Below are 16,211 nucleotides of genomic sequence, written 5' to 3'. Positions count from 1 at the left end.
GGCAGCAGCGCCTCAGCGCCCAGCCGAGAGCTCGGACTGTCACAGTGACACAAAACCTCTGAACACACGGAGCGTTTTCTGTTGCCTTCATAGAGGTCATATTTTCTCCCCTTTTCAAGCCCTTTCTTGTTTCATTTATATAATTTATATGTACAAAATTTATATTTGTATTTCCAAGCCCCTATATATCTGTATTTGTACAAGCAAAACAAACAATGTGACCCAGAGACATAAAAAATCTAAGAACTATGAGTACAGGACCAGAGATGCCATCAGGCTCCACAGCCGGGGCCCAGGAGGCCATCATGCGATTGTCTTTGCACATCACCTCCTGCCCAGTGCAAAGGGAGGGCAAGGGTGGCCGATAAGGGTTTATTCTGTCATGTGTGTGACAAGTTCCTTCAGTAAGTCTGCTCTGTCACCTGGGGGCCCTGATGCTGCCCCTGCCCCTGGGACACCTCAGTGGCTCTTTCCGGAGCAGCGCTGGTCAGTCTGGAGGGGAACTGACAGTTGGTCAGCTCCTGGAGCCATGGGCTGCCGGACAGAAGCGAAGTTCACCAAAAACGAGCATCAGGGCCCATGATGAGGGAAGAGGAAGGAGGAAAGAGGAAGGAGGAAAGAGGAAGGGGAAGCCAGCTTGGTGGTGGGGGTGTTCAGGGAAAGCACAAGGCTGGGAATGGGACAGAGAAAAACAGAAAAGACAGGGACAAGAAAAAGGAGAGAGGAACAGCAAGAGAGGGGGGGAAAAAAGGGAGCAGGACAGAGATAAAGAACCACAGAATCATTTAGGTTGGAAAAGAAGTTTGAGATCATCAAAGTCCAACCATTAACCCAGCACTACTAAGTCCACCACTAAACCACTTCACTTGAATAGAGTGAAGAGGGGAAGTTAAGAGTAAGTGAAATAAAGAGTAGTGAAGTAAAGCCTGAAGAGCACAATAGAAATTTTTAAGTAGTGGTTTTAAGGGTGGGACAAGCTTTGGTGCTTTGTTTTGTGTTTTTTTCCTTGAAATACATTAGATGATTTTTAATGCTAGACTTTAATATTAGATTTAGGAAGATCCAGGGGTTTGAGGCTCATTTTACTGCAGGACCCTGCTAAGCCCAGGAAAATATGATGGAAGCTGATGTTAGTTATAGGGAATATTTCAGGGTTAGTTCTTAGGAAGATATGAATGTGAATTACCTTTTTCACTACTGTTACAAGTAATGTTACAGCTGAGATTAGGATTAAGAAACTGAAAAAAGCAGCAGGATGAACAGAAATTAGGGCAGGTTGTTTCAAAGTCTGAACAATTCATATTGCTAAACAAAATGAACAGATATCAAAATTATTTATTTTGTCTTGGATTAGTTATGGTACAATGGAAGATTGTGGTACTTCTTTGATTTTGTGGTTTATGTGTGTTTGAAGACAGTATCTACGTAAAAAAAAAAAAGCCTCTTATATTTAATCACTCACAGGTTCCAGGCTCTGTGAGGTCTGGGATAGACATTCTTCTCTGAATCCAGCTATGCCAATGGATTATGCTGTTTCTCAGAACTGTTCTCATTACCATGCAGTTGGTCACCTCCTTCACTATACAGCATCTGTGAGCTTTCCTGACAGACTTGGATTATGGGGTGCTCACATAAGATCCTCAGTCTTCAGTCTGATGAGAGAAACAACTTCTAGCAAGCACTGGTAGATATAATGTCCTAACGGCAAAGCAGGACTCCTGAGAAAGCAGCTATCCTGTACCTTAATTTGGAGAAGGAATTGTGTTTCTTGCTGCTTTCAAATTTAACTTTAGAAGGCAAAACTGAGAAGTTTGGCTAGGCTAAAACCTGTCATGCTATCTCCTTTTCTGTTCTATTTTCTAAAGATTATTAGAAGAGATCTTTCTTTCCCCATATTTATTTCCATCAAGTTTCTACAAAGGTACAATAGAATTGTGGCTAAGTGTATCCTGTAAAATCAGAGAGCTGAGTTTTACCATCTGGGCTATGGCTGCTTCTTAGTAGCATAAGCAAATAACAGATGTGAACATACTCTGCAAGAAGAAGGCATGACATGAAACAAACATTTATTAAAAAGGACTGTACAGACAAATTAAACAGGTCTCACACTGTTACTCCTACAAGGCACAGGAGTAAAATACTTAAAACACAGAAGCCAGTGAAAACACCAGATATTGCTAGAATATCTAAATACTAAAATGAAAACATATGCTGGAGGCATTAGAAAACTGTACAATAAAGGAATAAAGCACTTTTATTTATTTAAAGTGCTAGTGAAGTCTTAATTTCTTGAATAGTATGCTTTTTAAAGTAACACTGTCTATTGTAACACTGACTAAAGTAACAATGTCTATTCTTTCAAATTTAGATTATGTAAATTGAAGCCACTGTTGGGTTCAGTCAGGGTCCTGTTTAGAAAGCTACAGTCGAATTCAGGAAGTGCAAGTATTTAAATTTGCCTTACATTTTCTCTGTAATTAATGGTGTCCTTGGCACTAAAGTTTGGACAACTGATCCACCCCAGCTTGGGTATGAAAATTTCTATAGCAAAGCATTTAGATACAGTACAGTGTTTGCATCCTTTTATGGTGAGCTTAAGGTCAGTGGCAGGGTGAAAGGCATGGGATTTTATTTGGTTTTTTTCTGTTTGGTTGCAGAACAACAGGACTATTCTTCAAGGCAAATGATGAATCAGGAAAAGACCCTGGAAGCCATCCATACCAAGAGAATCCAGTTATTTTGTTGTCACTTGGATACCCTTTTAAAAATCAAATGACAAAGACAGGGTTAAACCAGACTTTAGTAATATAAAAGTCTTCTAAGCTTTGAGGAGGGTCTCATTGTGGCTATAAGAATAAATTTAAAAAGAAGAATAAATTTAAACTAAGTGAAGAAGTATCCACAAAGACTTTAGATACAAAGGAAGAAGCCATTGTTGCTCCATGAAACAAAAATGCAGTAGACTTGTGGTAAGAACTGTACTTCAGACAGCTTCCTCTTCTGTCTGAAAACCAAGAAATCAATATTTTGTAATTATTCCTCCAGTCTCTTGAGAAAGTTGCCTGGGAGAAAAGAGCCTGGGGCTGTCACAAGAAGAGTTCTTCAGTTTACTGCTTCCCTCCCTGCCCCCACCCCATGGTCCCCTAATACATCATACATATTTTATCTCCTTGAAAGAGCTAGAATCATAGAATATCTCAAGTATGAAGGGACCCATAAGGATCATCAAGTTCAACTCCCTGCTCCTCACAGGGCTACCTAGCATCAAACTGTATGGCGGAGAGTGTCATCCAGGTGCTCCTCAAACCCTGACAGGCTTGGTGCCTTGGCCACTTCCCTGGGTCACTGCACCAGTGACTGACCACTCTCTCGAAGAATAACCTTTTCCTGGTGTCCAGTCTGAACTTCCCTCAATCCAGCTCCATTCTATTTCCTCGTATCCTGCTGCTGGTCATCAGAGGGTGATCAGCACCTCCTCCTCTGCTTCCCCCCTGAGAAAGTTGTAGGCTGCATGACATTCCTCAGCCCTCTCTTCTCCAGACTGAACATGCCAAGTGTCCTCAGGCACTCCTCAGAGGTCTTGTCCTTGAGACCTTTTGTAATCTTGGTCACACATCTGTAGAACACTGTAACAGTCTGGTGTCCTTCTTGCACTGAGGCATCCCAAACTGCACCCAGTACTCAAAGCCTCACCAGTGCAGTGTAGAGTGAGACAATCAGCTGGCAATGCTGTGCTTAATGCACCCCAGGTCATGGTTGGCCCTTTTGGCAGCCATGGCACCCTGCTGACTTATCTTCAGTTACACTCACTCTCAGCACTGCATGCTTTTCATATGGCAGAACTTCATAAAGGATGTGAAAATTTGTAAATACTAGTACAATTGATGCAAATACAGTATTTAATATTCACTTAAAACAAAAAACCCTCACCTTGTAAAACGACAAGAGCACATGAGACTAGTTTAAAAAAGTAAAAATACAAAACTCTTGTACTAAATTAGTAAATGGTGCATCCTTAAGTATACTTAAGTTCAGAGATCTCCCAAGAAAGAAAGAACCTGGCAAAATAACAGCGAAGTGAGAACAACTATGACTAACCCTACCTATTTCAGAACTGTAAGTTGAAGTGTCTACAAATTAATCCTTCTATTCACACTACTTCATTGCAGACCATTCACCCACTCCATTGTCACTACTTCTTAAATTTATGTACAACTACCATCAAAGTATGCTCCTCTCATGTATGCACCTTGGGAAGCCCACATACTTTTAACTCTGTGCATTTTACCTTCAACTCCATAGGAATTGCTCTGAACAGGGCACACAGCATGTGGACACTTTGACATTTAAAACAGTAGAATCCAGTATTTGTGCTACAAAACATGCATAACACACTATTGCCATTTGGAGCATGGAGTCAGACTATCTTCCATTATTGCTATCTGAGACCAAATCCCTGTAATTCAGCTAGCAGAATCTGCACTTCACATAATTTCAGGGGCAGGTGGTCCACATTCTGTCTGCTGTTGACGGATGTTTATTTGACTATGTAACATTAAAATGGGGGAGTATCTCCTGAACCTGGCTTAAGTTTTAGGACTATATTAAGTAAATGACTTGTGTACTTTGTGGCAGACTTAGGAAATTAATGGTGACATATGTGATTTGGCCAGCAAAACTGCATCATGTGGATTTCTTACAGTTGTCAGTGTTTGGCAAAGTTCTGAGCAGAGACTTGGGGCTTCCCTGTTTTTCCTATCTAACAAGCCAAATTCCCAATATAACCACTTTAACATAATAGTAGAGAGAAATCTGGGCTAAAGAGAGAAGAATGTGAACAAGCACTTCCTGCATCCCAAAGTTAGTGAAAAGAATATTAAATACTTTAGATCAATTTAGGCAACAAAAGTGGTCACAAAACTTGGATTAGAGATGAGTAAATTTTAAGTGCCAGTTCTGTAAGTGGGGCACTGCCATCCTCTCCATTGGAAGAACTGTTGTTACACTGCATGAGACAAAGGGAAGACAGACAGGGAGTGATCTACTCCAGATGCTTTAGTCAGGGCTCTTTTGGCTCACAGGGAACAAGAAAACAAACTGGCCTGAAGTAAAGCTTATTTGAAAATGACCTATTAAAAGACAAAAAAATAGAAGTTTTGTTTGAGGGAAGACAATGACACCAAAGCTTGTTGTCTCTGGTGAAATACACAATTTTTAGCTGACACTGTTCCTCATGCATGTTCCCAAACTTTCCTATGCGCCAGTGGAGGATATGTCTGCCAGATATTGGCTGTAGAAACCAGGAACAGAAGACCTGCAGAATAGCTGATGTGCAGTCTGTGCACATAGAGATCTGAGATATGTCATGCCTGTTTCCTAGAGAACCACAGTGTGCTGGTTGGCCATAGAGCCAGGGAGGACCACTGATACAGTTCATTTCAGCCTTGTTCTTAAGTCAATCAGTCTTTTGACTGCTGAAAATAATAACCTGTTAAGATGTTAAAGCATTACAAATTACATCATTTTTAGAAATTTATACACAGCCAGCACCTTTCCAAGTTTTAAGTCAAGTTTGAGGGAACGGTACAATCGAACTTCAGTAAATCAAAACCCACGTGTGTCATTAATGCATTGATTTTCTGTATAACAAATCTCGTTTTCCCTGAACATTTCCTGTTTAAAAAGAGTTCCATTGCATACCCAAACCTACCCAGTCTTATGAGATTGGAAAACAAATTGTTTTTCAGTGAAACAAACAGACAGTCTGCTATCTCAGCACTTCAAATAGTCTCCTGTTGTCAGGAGAAAACAGAATAATCTTTTACTAACATCTGTTTTTTAAGAAGAGAACAAAAAAGCATTTGTGGTAATCACACTTGGTCAATAGAAATAGCCTGACATTTAGGATACTTGCACAAAGAATTCCAGTTTGTTTAGGAGTACAAAAGATGGAACAATTGAAATGTTAAACTGTAGCACCAGTAATATTTAGTCTCCTAAAACCAAATCCTAAAGACTGGAAGGAACTTAGAGCAGGAACATTGTGCTTACATTGCATTTAAATAGAAAACAATGAGATGGTCATACTTGAGCCTGCAATTCAGTAAAGTTTGGGCAAATTTGCAGTTCTACTGGAAGAGTACTGGGACAGGTCACACAGCTTTTCAATCTTCTGGATTTCATTCATCCTGTTTCCTCTTGGGCTTTTTGGGATTCCGAGATCGGCTCTTTGCTTTGCAGAGTGGACATATGGGCGCATTCCGATGGATTTGTTGATGACATGATAAACACGCCTGAAATGCAATTGCAGCCTCTTGTTACAAACATCAAAGTGGTGTTGTTACACGGATTATTGAGTATCATACTCTAAGTAACAGTACAGAAAAAAATAAGGCTTTTTGCCTTCAAAGGCAAACTGGTGCTACATTCTATACAATCTAGGTATGTGGATTGTACAGTAATTTCAGGCCAACTGAAAAACAGGAGCATCTCATTGAATTTAAACTACATTTCCACAGACACGTGGTTCATACATGTACGAATAACTTTGAATTCTATTTTGTGTTAAATGTTACAGTGATGTTTTAAAGGTGTTTACCTTCTTAATAGCTCACTGAGTCAGAGAAGTTACAGTTATGGCCAACAGCAATGTCACAGAACTTAAGGCAGGAGCAGGTGATTAGATGAATTCCACATATTTAACACAAGGTACAGAACTCTGCCCTTTTGCTCCATACTAAGTCCTTTAATTCACATTCGACTGAAGCCTATTACTTGCAGAAAGGCTTTTCAACTGCCTAACTACAAATAGTAAGTATATTACTTTGGAGTGTACCTACATCAGTTTGCCTTCTTAGTGACTCTTTGGAACATGGGTGGGATGAATGCCCCTATGTAACTACTTCGCTCTTCTCACTACAGAATGAGCTGAGTAGAACTGTCACTTAAGTGCCCTTGGTTATGTTACATTAACCTACATGTTACTCTTGAAGATCCCAAGTGCAGAAACAATCACCTTTCCTGGTAATTTATACCACTGGTAATTTCCCTCATAAAATACGTACAGTGCTTTTAATATGACTCCATATGGCATTAACTAAGAGCTACTACTTTTCCTTTTGCCAAGGTTTTTTTTCTTTCTCATGTGCCTTGCTCCCATGTGAAACACAAGAGGAAGGGAACTGCCTACACCTCTGCTGAGGGTGACTCTTAAGTCCTAAAAGATTCTTGTCCTAAAAGATTCTTATCCTTAACCCTTGATGACTGGTGCTACTACTTTAAGTCTACCGCTTGCTCTTGTTTTGAACCACTGCAAGGAAAATCGGAATCAGGACACATAATTTTTCCTTTTTGCAAATACTGATCACTTTATAAACATAATGCATTCCAATGACAAAAGAGAAAACCCAGCACATTTCATCTCCTGACCTTCATTGGAGGTGGCTGCTGTCTGAAAGTTGCTGTCTGTCTGGTATCTTGCTTCCTAGCTACTTGCAGCTGTTGGGCAGCTGCTGCAGCTGCAGCCAGAGACTCTGGGATGGGAGGCTCCTGTGGTTCTGTCTGCCATTCTGCTTTCTGCTTTTCAAAGTAGCTAGACAAAAGAATAACAAACAAAAAATGTAACCACCTTCTGGAGTATTTCATTAGTCTGTAAAGAATATTGTGTTAAAATACAGTGGATCACATTTCCCTATCATGTTCCTACACTAGAGTCAACTGCCAAATTACCTACACATAGACTAGTTCATAAATAGAATATAGTGGTATTTTCTTCTGCATTTTTACACTTCAGCCAGATTCCAGACCATAAGCTTCTAAGGCATCTTGATGTACAACTGGATATAAATCTAGTAAGATGGAAAATAGACAACATGTATAGAAAAACATAGACAACAGCTGCAGATGCACCTCTGTCAAACAGTTTTTCTATCTTATTCTGTTAAAATTAATAACTTTTGTACACAATACATTAATACATTCTTTGTAGTGTCAAGGTGTTTGGAATATAAAACAACATTTCTACAGAAATACAAAGGAAACCTTGAAAACTCTGTGCCTGTGAGAACTATGTTAATTGTGCTGGGCATGAAGAGAAATATATGCCTATCAAAACATCCCTTGTGTTTAAAACTGATCTGTTAAACAAAGGACACTGTCTCTTTGAATAGTAGCTAATTCTGTCACTCTCCCCTGCCTAGGTTATACGTAAAAATGAGACTGTGATTTATTATCCAAATCTATTCCACATGTCAGGGAAACTTACTTGTTGACAGTCACAGGTACTTGGCTAAATGCCACTGCCATGAGCAGGCAGCAAAAAGTAAAATTCTGACTAGCAGCAGCACAAACCGACTGAAGAATACTTGGTTTGTATCCCTCTCTTGTATTGCCTCCTACTACTGCTTGCTAGACAAGTAATTTTCAGGGAAAAGGAAAAGGACAGATAAAGCAACATATAGAATAAAACCTAGAAGGCCAACCACCCTTGAATGTTTGCATGCGGTATGTAGAGTTTGCAGTTTGGAGTAATTTAAATTTAACTTGGAACAAATTCAGATTGAATGTTATCAAATACATGCCCTCCACATCCCTTTCTTGTTAACTTTTGTTTTTCATGCTTACCTCTTGGGTTCTTTTTTTTCCACCTACCAACGAAAGTAAAATGAGAAAATGACCAGTAGAAATGAGAGAAAGCATAAAGCCAGATAATGTTTGCTTTGGAGACTTACTCAAGGGACAGTTTCTCTTCCTCTTCACATAGGTCTGGCAGCCTCTGCAATCCCAGAGTCATTCGCAAGGCATCTACGTGCTCCTTTAGGGGCTTGTACTCCTCATGCAGCCGGCGAGTAGATTCCAAGAGCTTGTTAAGATCGTTCTCAGACTGCTTGATAGTGTTCTCCATCTGAAACAGGAGGTTGGGCATGTTTTTAAAGAACTGTTCCTCTCTGACTGAGCCAGAGACTGCATCAGAAATGAGAGATTTTTCTCACTCAAACTGGAAGAGATTTGAGACAATGCAACAGTAAAGCAAACACTTAAAGTATTGGGAGGATGAAAAATGGGCAAAGGAGAAGCAACAGAAAGTGACATATGAGACACATTTTCATGTTAAAAAGCTGCACTCAACCTATATCACCTTTTGAACAACAGAAAAAGCAGAGAGACAGGCTACAAATAAAGTCAGCAAGTGAGGAGCTACTGAAAAATCTTAAGAGATATTAAAAAGAGCTTAAAGTAGTATAAACTAATTTTCTGTGTTTCTAAGACACCTGAACACTGACCTGTAGAAGTTACCAAACAAGATAAGGAAAGGTTTCTGCTTCTCTTACTGCAGTAAGTGGGAAAAGCATCAGAGAAAAAGACAATCTGACTGGAAAAAGAGGGGAGGATGAAACAGAGGCTGAGATTATGCAGCTGGACAGGGGAACAGACATTTGAAGTCATAAATAAATGCAGTCTGCACATCCAGTTCATAGCTTGTACTTTTTTACTTGTTGGAGCTTTTTTCTTCTGGTGCAACAGAGAGATACCTTCAGGCTAAAAACCCCATGTAAGAGCCCTAACATGACATTAAAAAAATGTACTTAAAAATATATTACCCATTTAGTCCCTCTAATTGCTAATCTTCCCTGTTTATAAATTGCTTTTTCTCTTATTTGAATTAATTCCCTTCAGGCTGGTGCTTCTTGATGTTTGGTGATTCCACTTAGTGATGAAGGTCAGCTCGTACTACAAACTGAACAAATACTTTGTATTTTCTCAAAATCTCTTAGTCCCACCTACCTGCCAAAGTTTCTGTTTCTGGGTGCTAAATGAGAAAAGACTAACAGGAAGAACTGTTTTCTACAGGACAGCTGGAGTGATATTATTGTGGCTACTGGTAAAGTCACAGCCATAGCAGGCTTGGTTATCTATGCTCTCAGTTTATTATGCCAACATTATAAAACATCCTGCCCTACAAAGGAAAAAACCAATTATCCTGAGGTAACTGTACTTTGCACTTTTTGTAGGATCCTAGGATGGTGTTGTAAAGTCTTTATGATTGAACCAGTGACAGTTCACTTGTGCACAATTCCACAATTTGTGGAATGATCCATATCCAGCTGTGTCTTAGACTGTCTGCAACTGGGCTGTTGCATACCACATTAATGTCAGCATGGATCAGTCGCAGCTCCTCCACGTGGGCCATCTTCTCTTGCAGCAGCAGGTCCATTTCCTGTTTATATTCTTTCAGGTGCCTCTCCTCAGACTCCAGGGCTTCAAATTCTGCTTTCAGTCGTGCCTTGATTTTTTCCATCTGCAAAGTCTTATTCCTGAATCCCAGTGATAGTTAAAAAGATAGAGAAGCAACAGTAAGTCACTGAAACATATTTTTGTGAAGTGTCATTTTATATGGGATTAGATAGATGAAAGAAGGCAATAGCAGCAATAGACAAGAGTGAGACTAAATGTGTCTGAGAGAAGCTGAGGTACAAGGAGAATACTGAATTCTAATCCCAGCTCTTTTGCTGAGCTTTTCAGTGGTAGGAGAATTCTTTTACTGAATTATGAAATTAATGGAGTGTTGTCAGGTTTTAACAGAGCATGGCAGAAAGGAGAGTCAGTCACTTGGACAATTAATTATGGCTACATATTCCAAGTGTCATAGCTAGTAATATGACCTGGGTTCCTCCCTCTCTCACTTCAGGAGTTTATAAAGCTGCAAGGGATAAAAACAGTATCATAAATAACTTCTACAATATGTATTCAGAAGCAGGCAGTCTGGGCAGGGATAATATGAATGAAGGAAATTAAAAACAAAACAATTTAAAAACTCCTGTTTCCTCTCTTGTATTTATGACGTGTCTGCATCTCTCATCAGTAAATTAACTTTCATCCTCTTTTATCTCCTCTCAGTCAAAACGCTGAGTCTTTAGGTATTTACTTAATTTTATGACTGGGTTATTTCTGTGGAAGTATTTAATGCATATAAATAAACATGTGCATATATGTTTGGATTGTGGGCATACAATTATTTACTGAAAACAGTATTCCCTTGACTACAGATTATATGTATTTATCTATAGATACAGACATGGATATAGATATCAGATTCCAGATTCAAAATCAGATTCCTACATCCCTTCAAAACCCAGCTGCCTTTAATACTTGATAGAGATCAACTACACAAATGGGCAAGTTCTTTGTTTTTGATCATGAAGATTTCTTTCCCCTCTGTCTATAGAATACATGGAATGCAGATTAAAATAAAGTTGCTAAATCTATCAAAGGTGAATCTGTAAACATAAGAAATTCTCATGTTTATTTTGAAGGAAATTCTTCACAGAATGCAAGCTCCTTTAAAAAGGTTTGGGAATCAATAAATAGGTTTAACTGATCAGATTTTGTTAAAGGTGACTCAAAATAGACATCAATGTTGCAAGTAGGACTGGTTTCTTGACACTGAAATTTAAAATACATTCAAGCAACTATTTTGATACTTCATCGTAAAGCTAGTAACATCACCTTTGCACTACCTTATGCTACAAAATAATAGGAAAAATCTGTTAAGTGCAGTTTATATGTGACCTTTGAATATGTGATCAGAAAACTGAATGCACTGTAAATTTCCAAATACCACTCTCACTGAAAAAAAAAATTTAAATTAAGTTACAATAATTGGACCACAAATTGTAGTAGGCCATACTTAGATCTGTATTTTAAAACAGAGCCTGTCTACCAGTTGAGTAGAAAATCATTGTTCTTACACTGTCACGCCTCTTTCTACAAGTAGTTTGGGGGCATTACACAGACAAATATTTTTGCTTGATCTTTGTTCACCTTTGTGGTATTGTGTGAAGAAAGCTGAGGCCCATACTCTGCTGCCTAATTCACTTCTTCCATGGATAAAGTGTGCTTCTTAGAGCTGCTGTAACCAGTCAGAAGTCCCTGCGGTCACCTGCACGCACTGCTGAAGGTAACGCTTTCACTGCCAGCCCTCTCTCCTCTCTCTCTGATAGCCCTTCTCTGGCTGTCATGTCCCAAAACACTTCTCATGGCTCCAGGGTTACCCAGTCAGCATGCCTTCCACATCCCAGCTACATTCAAAATCACTGTCCTCTCTAATGTATTTTGGCTTTTGGATGCACCACTTCCTACTAAATAGACAGCTCAGGCCCAATCCTGAAAATCGGTGCCCTAAGCCAAGGAGTGGAAATGCCCTACCTAAAGTTATGAAGAATGTCCCCGATGCGGGCACGTGCCGTACCGTGCCTGGCTTTTTTATGAGCCACCTCTTCCAAAGCATCCTGCAACTCACCCTATGAAGGACGCTATATACAAATTCCTGGTGTTTTGCCTTGCATGAACGGCAGCCCGAGGCAGCTCCGGCCTTGCGGCAGGAGGGAACGGCAGAAAAAGCCTCGGTCCGGTGTGTCCCCATCCCCAGGCGCCCCGGGCGGCGGCCAGAAGCAGCAGGTAGGGAGGTCTCCACGGGGTGCTCTCGGTCGCCTCCCCGCCTTCGGCCGAAGGGGAGGGCAGGGGAGAGAAGCCGCTAAGGCTCTGCTGCTCACCCGCACGGATCCACCGCTCCCCGGCGGGCCCTAATGCCGCCCTCCACGGGGGATGGATGGATGGATGGATGGATGGATGGATGGATGGATGGATGGATGGATGGATGGCTGTCCTGCACTCCGGTGGGGCTCCGCCGGTGCCAGCAGCGCTGCCCAGCCCTGTCCTGCCCGAGGACACGTCCGCCCTCGGCTCTGGGTGTCAGACTCTGCTTTCCTTGCCATCCCCCTTTTTTCTCAGCCCGGGAGTGGGGCAAAATAACAGATTCAAGACACAGAGCCTCATGAATATGAAATACTAATTCAAACGACTCAAAAGCGAGCAAACAAACAAACAAACAAACCCCTACGACACCCGCGGCCCGACACCACTCCCCCCAGCTGCGCTGGGGCTGCTCAGCCCTTCCCACCCGCGCACTCCGCCTTCTCGTGTTATCACTCCGGGCTAGTGCTCTGGAAATACACGACCATTACCGCCCTTCACTACGCATTCCAGCGGCGATTCCCAGCAGCGGATGCTCCCTCCCTGCTTAGAAAAATGCATTTTCTGCTCTCATCGTAAACTCAGCGGTAGTTTTCTTTCCCTCAGTAGCACAATAGCTACTTTCAGATCGATGTAACTCCTCCGCTCCCCCGAGGAAAAAGCTGCTTCATGTAACCGATAGGGCACAAAGCAAACATACCTGATCTCCTTGATGCTCTCGAGTTTGCACATTATTTCTTGCTCATCTGCCATGCTTTTTACTCCCGCTTTACACCTCCGGTGAAATGTACAAAATGCCAGGGGAAAAAAAAAACCGAAACCAAACCAAACCAAAAAAACATACAATAGACACAATGTAGTCACCCCCTCCTCGCATATGGGCTCTGAGCCTGTGCGGTAGACTCTAGTGGGAGCTATGGGACTTAGAGTCCAGGTTCCTATTGCTGCCCAGGCAGAGAGGCTGCACGAAGACTACAACACCCACAAGGCAGAGCAAAGCTTGCCTGCCCTTCTTCCTGCAACTACATTTTAAATCAATTTGTCACACCTCGTTATGTCAAAGGTTGTTAGGAGTGCAAAAAGAGCAGAAGGCTTCCTTCTGAGATCTGTGCAACGTGTAGCATTTCGTTAAAATATGCCCTAAAAGACTGTTGATGGGTTCATGATTTTGATTAAAAGCTTTGACAAAAAGGCATGCTGTAGTCATTACTACTACAATGCTGTTTTCTCCTGGATGCTCTGAGTTTTCTACTCAATGCTCTGCTTGTTCACCAAATCCAATTTTTGCAATTTTCTAGAACAGATAATGAATAAGCAGGAGTTGTGAATAGAAGATGTTTTGTGAATAGAAGATGTTTTAGTTATTTTCTCCATTATTTAAGGACTTTTCCCTATATTGTTGTGTTCTTCAAATAAAGAAAAAGGTAGATGAAGGAAAACAGTGATAGCATCAGCACCTTCTTCATCAGGCTACAGATTTTATAAAGAAATTAGAATATAAAAGGTCTGATCCTCACGTAATTTGAGTCAATTGCAAACTCTTGCTGCCTTAAAAATTGAAGATTGTAGGATTGAGCCCTAAGTGAGCTGTGTGCTCAAAGGGGGCAGGCTTCTTTGATGCATGATTTAAATAGATGAACTAATTGGTTTGAGGGGGTAGAAGACAAGTTAGCTACAGTCAGCCAGTGAATCTTGTTGCTAAGACAGTGAGGGAGCAAGAGCAGGCAGGGTGAGGATAAGAGGGAGAGAAGGCAAATGCTCTCGAACAGAAGTGATGAGAATCCCAGCCTACTTTTGCACTGTTTATCCAATTTTTTAATTTCTGGTTTTACAGGCTAAGCTAAAAGTTTGGGGGTAGAAAAGGAAAATGCAAGTTCAACTTGTTACTTTACTCTGCTTTGAATGACATTAAGAAAACCACTTCACAAAGTGTTATAAATTAGTTGGAAGTTCTAAGGAAGTAAACCTACTCGCAAGCATTAGCAATTATTTTTCTCTCCATGTTTAAAAAAAGGAGAGAAAATATTACATCTCCACATTTCAAAGCACTTCAAAGTGGTCACAAAGTTTGATACTTGCAGTCCCAGCACATATAAATTGGTAGCATTCGACTTGTGCTTCATGGCTTTGGTCGGGTGTTTAAATGTCTGTGTTTCAATTTTTCTCCTAGACAAAGTGGGTTAGACAGTCTTTATATGACCTGAAATCACCGCACTGATACGTATTATCTATTCCGGTGCTGTTTACAAACTTTGATATGCGGGATCCAAATAACAATCAGTTTTTCCCAGCATGCGGATTAGATTTCCCAAAGACAGCTAAGGGACTTAAGCACTAAACTGACACTGAAAAAATATTTCAGCTGATCCTGAAAAATTCAACCTTGTTTCTATTTGATCCTTTTTAAACCAAAAACTAACAGGCAGATAGATTTCAAAACAAGTTGCAGTGTCATGCAGAATGAAACCAAGGCTAAAATACTCCCCTACTTCAATGAGCACAGGATTGAATTTTTGTGCAAAAAAAAAGCTGCTTCCATTTAACAGTATAACATCAGTCCACGCACATTAGCATTATGACAACAAATCTAGTTCAGAACAATTCCAACTGGAAGAATGTTTTTTTTTCTCCCTAGATAATCATCCCAGCTACAGCAATTAATTCTACAAGTCCGGATGTAGTGATGCAATGTAGGGTCCTTATAACCGGACTATTAAATATTAATATTCTAACTGCACTTTTTAAAAAGTGCAACATGTTTTATGAAATACATAGCATTTCAAGAAATATCAGAGATTAAAGACTAGTGGAGAAGAGCCCCCAGTAAAACACACAACAGAACTGAACTTGGGTTAATACGCTACTGGATTAGGCACCACCATAAGCAGAATGTGTAGCAGTGTTGTAAAACCTAAATATCAGAAAATAGATGATTCAAAGTGGTGCATCCCAAGTACTGAAATTTGCTTTAAATTACTGAGTTTCTTAAATGGAAATATATTCTTTCTGTATCCCATTGGGGTTTTGAGCTTTCAAAATATACTCTTCCCTTTTGCAAGATTTTTTCCTATGAGTGGGTCACCCCAGTAACACTGGTATTTAATATTTCAAGGGAAAGCTGGTATTGGTTTCAGAATGCTTTGGAAAGCTGACGACAGTCATCAGCAACACTGAAACTGATAGGAAGCAACTATATGCTAGCCCTCAGATCTTCTAGTCTTTAAATATCAATGTTTTAAGCAAAACCTAAAGTATTTGCAAATTTTTGTTAATCCTGCGCCAGAGCATCCTACATAGCTAAAGGTTTAAGTACCTGCATATATTAATCTTGGCCCATCCCAAAGGTATGCCTAAATATACCTGGATTTGGTCATGTCCTTTATTTCATCCTCCAACCCTGTGACCTGCAAAACTGGGAAAACACAGTATTTTTATAAACTCCTTGGCACCTATCTGCCCTCCCTAAGCCTCCTCCTCCTGTTTCAGCAAGGGGATCGGATGTCCCTAGGGGACAATACCAAGGGAAATTGTCTCCCTTTTCCCATTCTCTTCCGGAGCCCGACCATACAGCCACCTCGTGGCTTGCTCCCCTGATTCGGTCCTCCCCAGCGGTGAGCCGGTGGTGGCCGTGCCCCGTGCTCCGTGCCCCGTGCTCCGTGCCCCGTGCCCGTGCCCCGTGC

General features: G+C 40.7%; 1 protein-coding gene across 2 annotated transcripts; it reads right to left on the bottom strand.

The window, feature by feature from the left end:
* Positions 1 to 4,287: 4,287 nt before the first annotated feature.
* Positions 4,288 to 16,140, bottom strand: ZC4H2 (zinc finger C4H2-type containing). 2 transcript variants are annotated; one of them, XM_017743015.1, is made up of 5 exons: positions 15,892 to 16,140; positions 10,142 to 10,313; positions 8,730 to 8,902; positions 7,429 to 7,591; positions 4,288 to 6,293 (listed from the first exon to the last, which is right to left on the bottom strand). In XM_017743015.1, exons 1-5 carry the CDS (start codon positions 15,903 to 15,905, stop codon positions 6,180 to 6,182), a joined length of 636 nt encoding a protein of 211 aa, XP_017598504.1. In that variant the 5' UTR covers positions 15,906 to 16,140; the 3' UTR covers positions 4,288 to 6,179. The 2 variants fall into 2 exon arrangements, with proteins under 2 accessions (XP_017598504.1, XP_008640001.2); XM_008641779.2 differs by lacking the exon at positions 15,892 to 16,140 and adding an exon at positions 13,232 to 15,807.
* Positions 16,141 to 16,211: the final 71 nt, after the last annotated feature.

The sequence above is a fragment of the Corvus brachyrhynchos genome, unplaced genomic scaffold, assembly GCF_000691975.1.
Source record: "Corvus brachyrhynchos isolate BGI_N302 unplaced genomic scaffold, ASM69197v1 scaffold220, whole genome shotgun sequence".
NCBI classification, from domain to species: Eukaryota; Metazoa; Chordata; class Aves; order Passeriformes; family Corvidae; genus Corvus; species Corvus brachyrhynchos.
This window is presented reverse-complemented; position numbering and strand designations above follow the sequence as displayed.

Excerpts from the sequence above, each read along its gene's own strand:
- ZC4H2 (XM_008641779.2), bottom strand. The coding sequence starts at position 13,284 with ATGGCAGATGAGCAAGAAATAATGTGCAAACTCGAGAGCATCAAGGAG. Across the intron at positions 10,314-13,231 it reads GAGAGCATCAAGGAGATCAG|GAATAAGACTTTGCAGATGG; the intron begins GTATGTTTGCTT and ends ACTGGGATTCAG. Across the intron at positions 6,294-7,428 it reads AGCAGCCACCTCCAATGAAG|GCGTGTTTATCATGTCATCA; the intron begins GTCAGGAGATGA and ends ATTGCATTTCAG.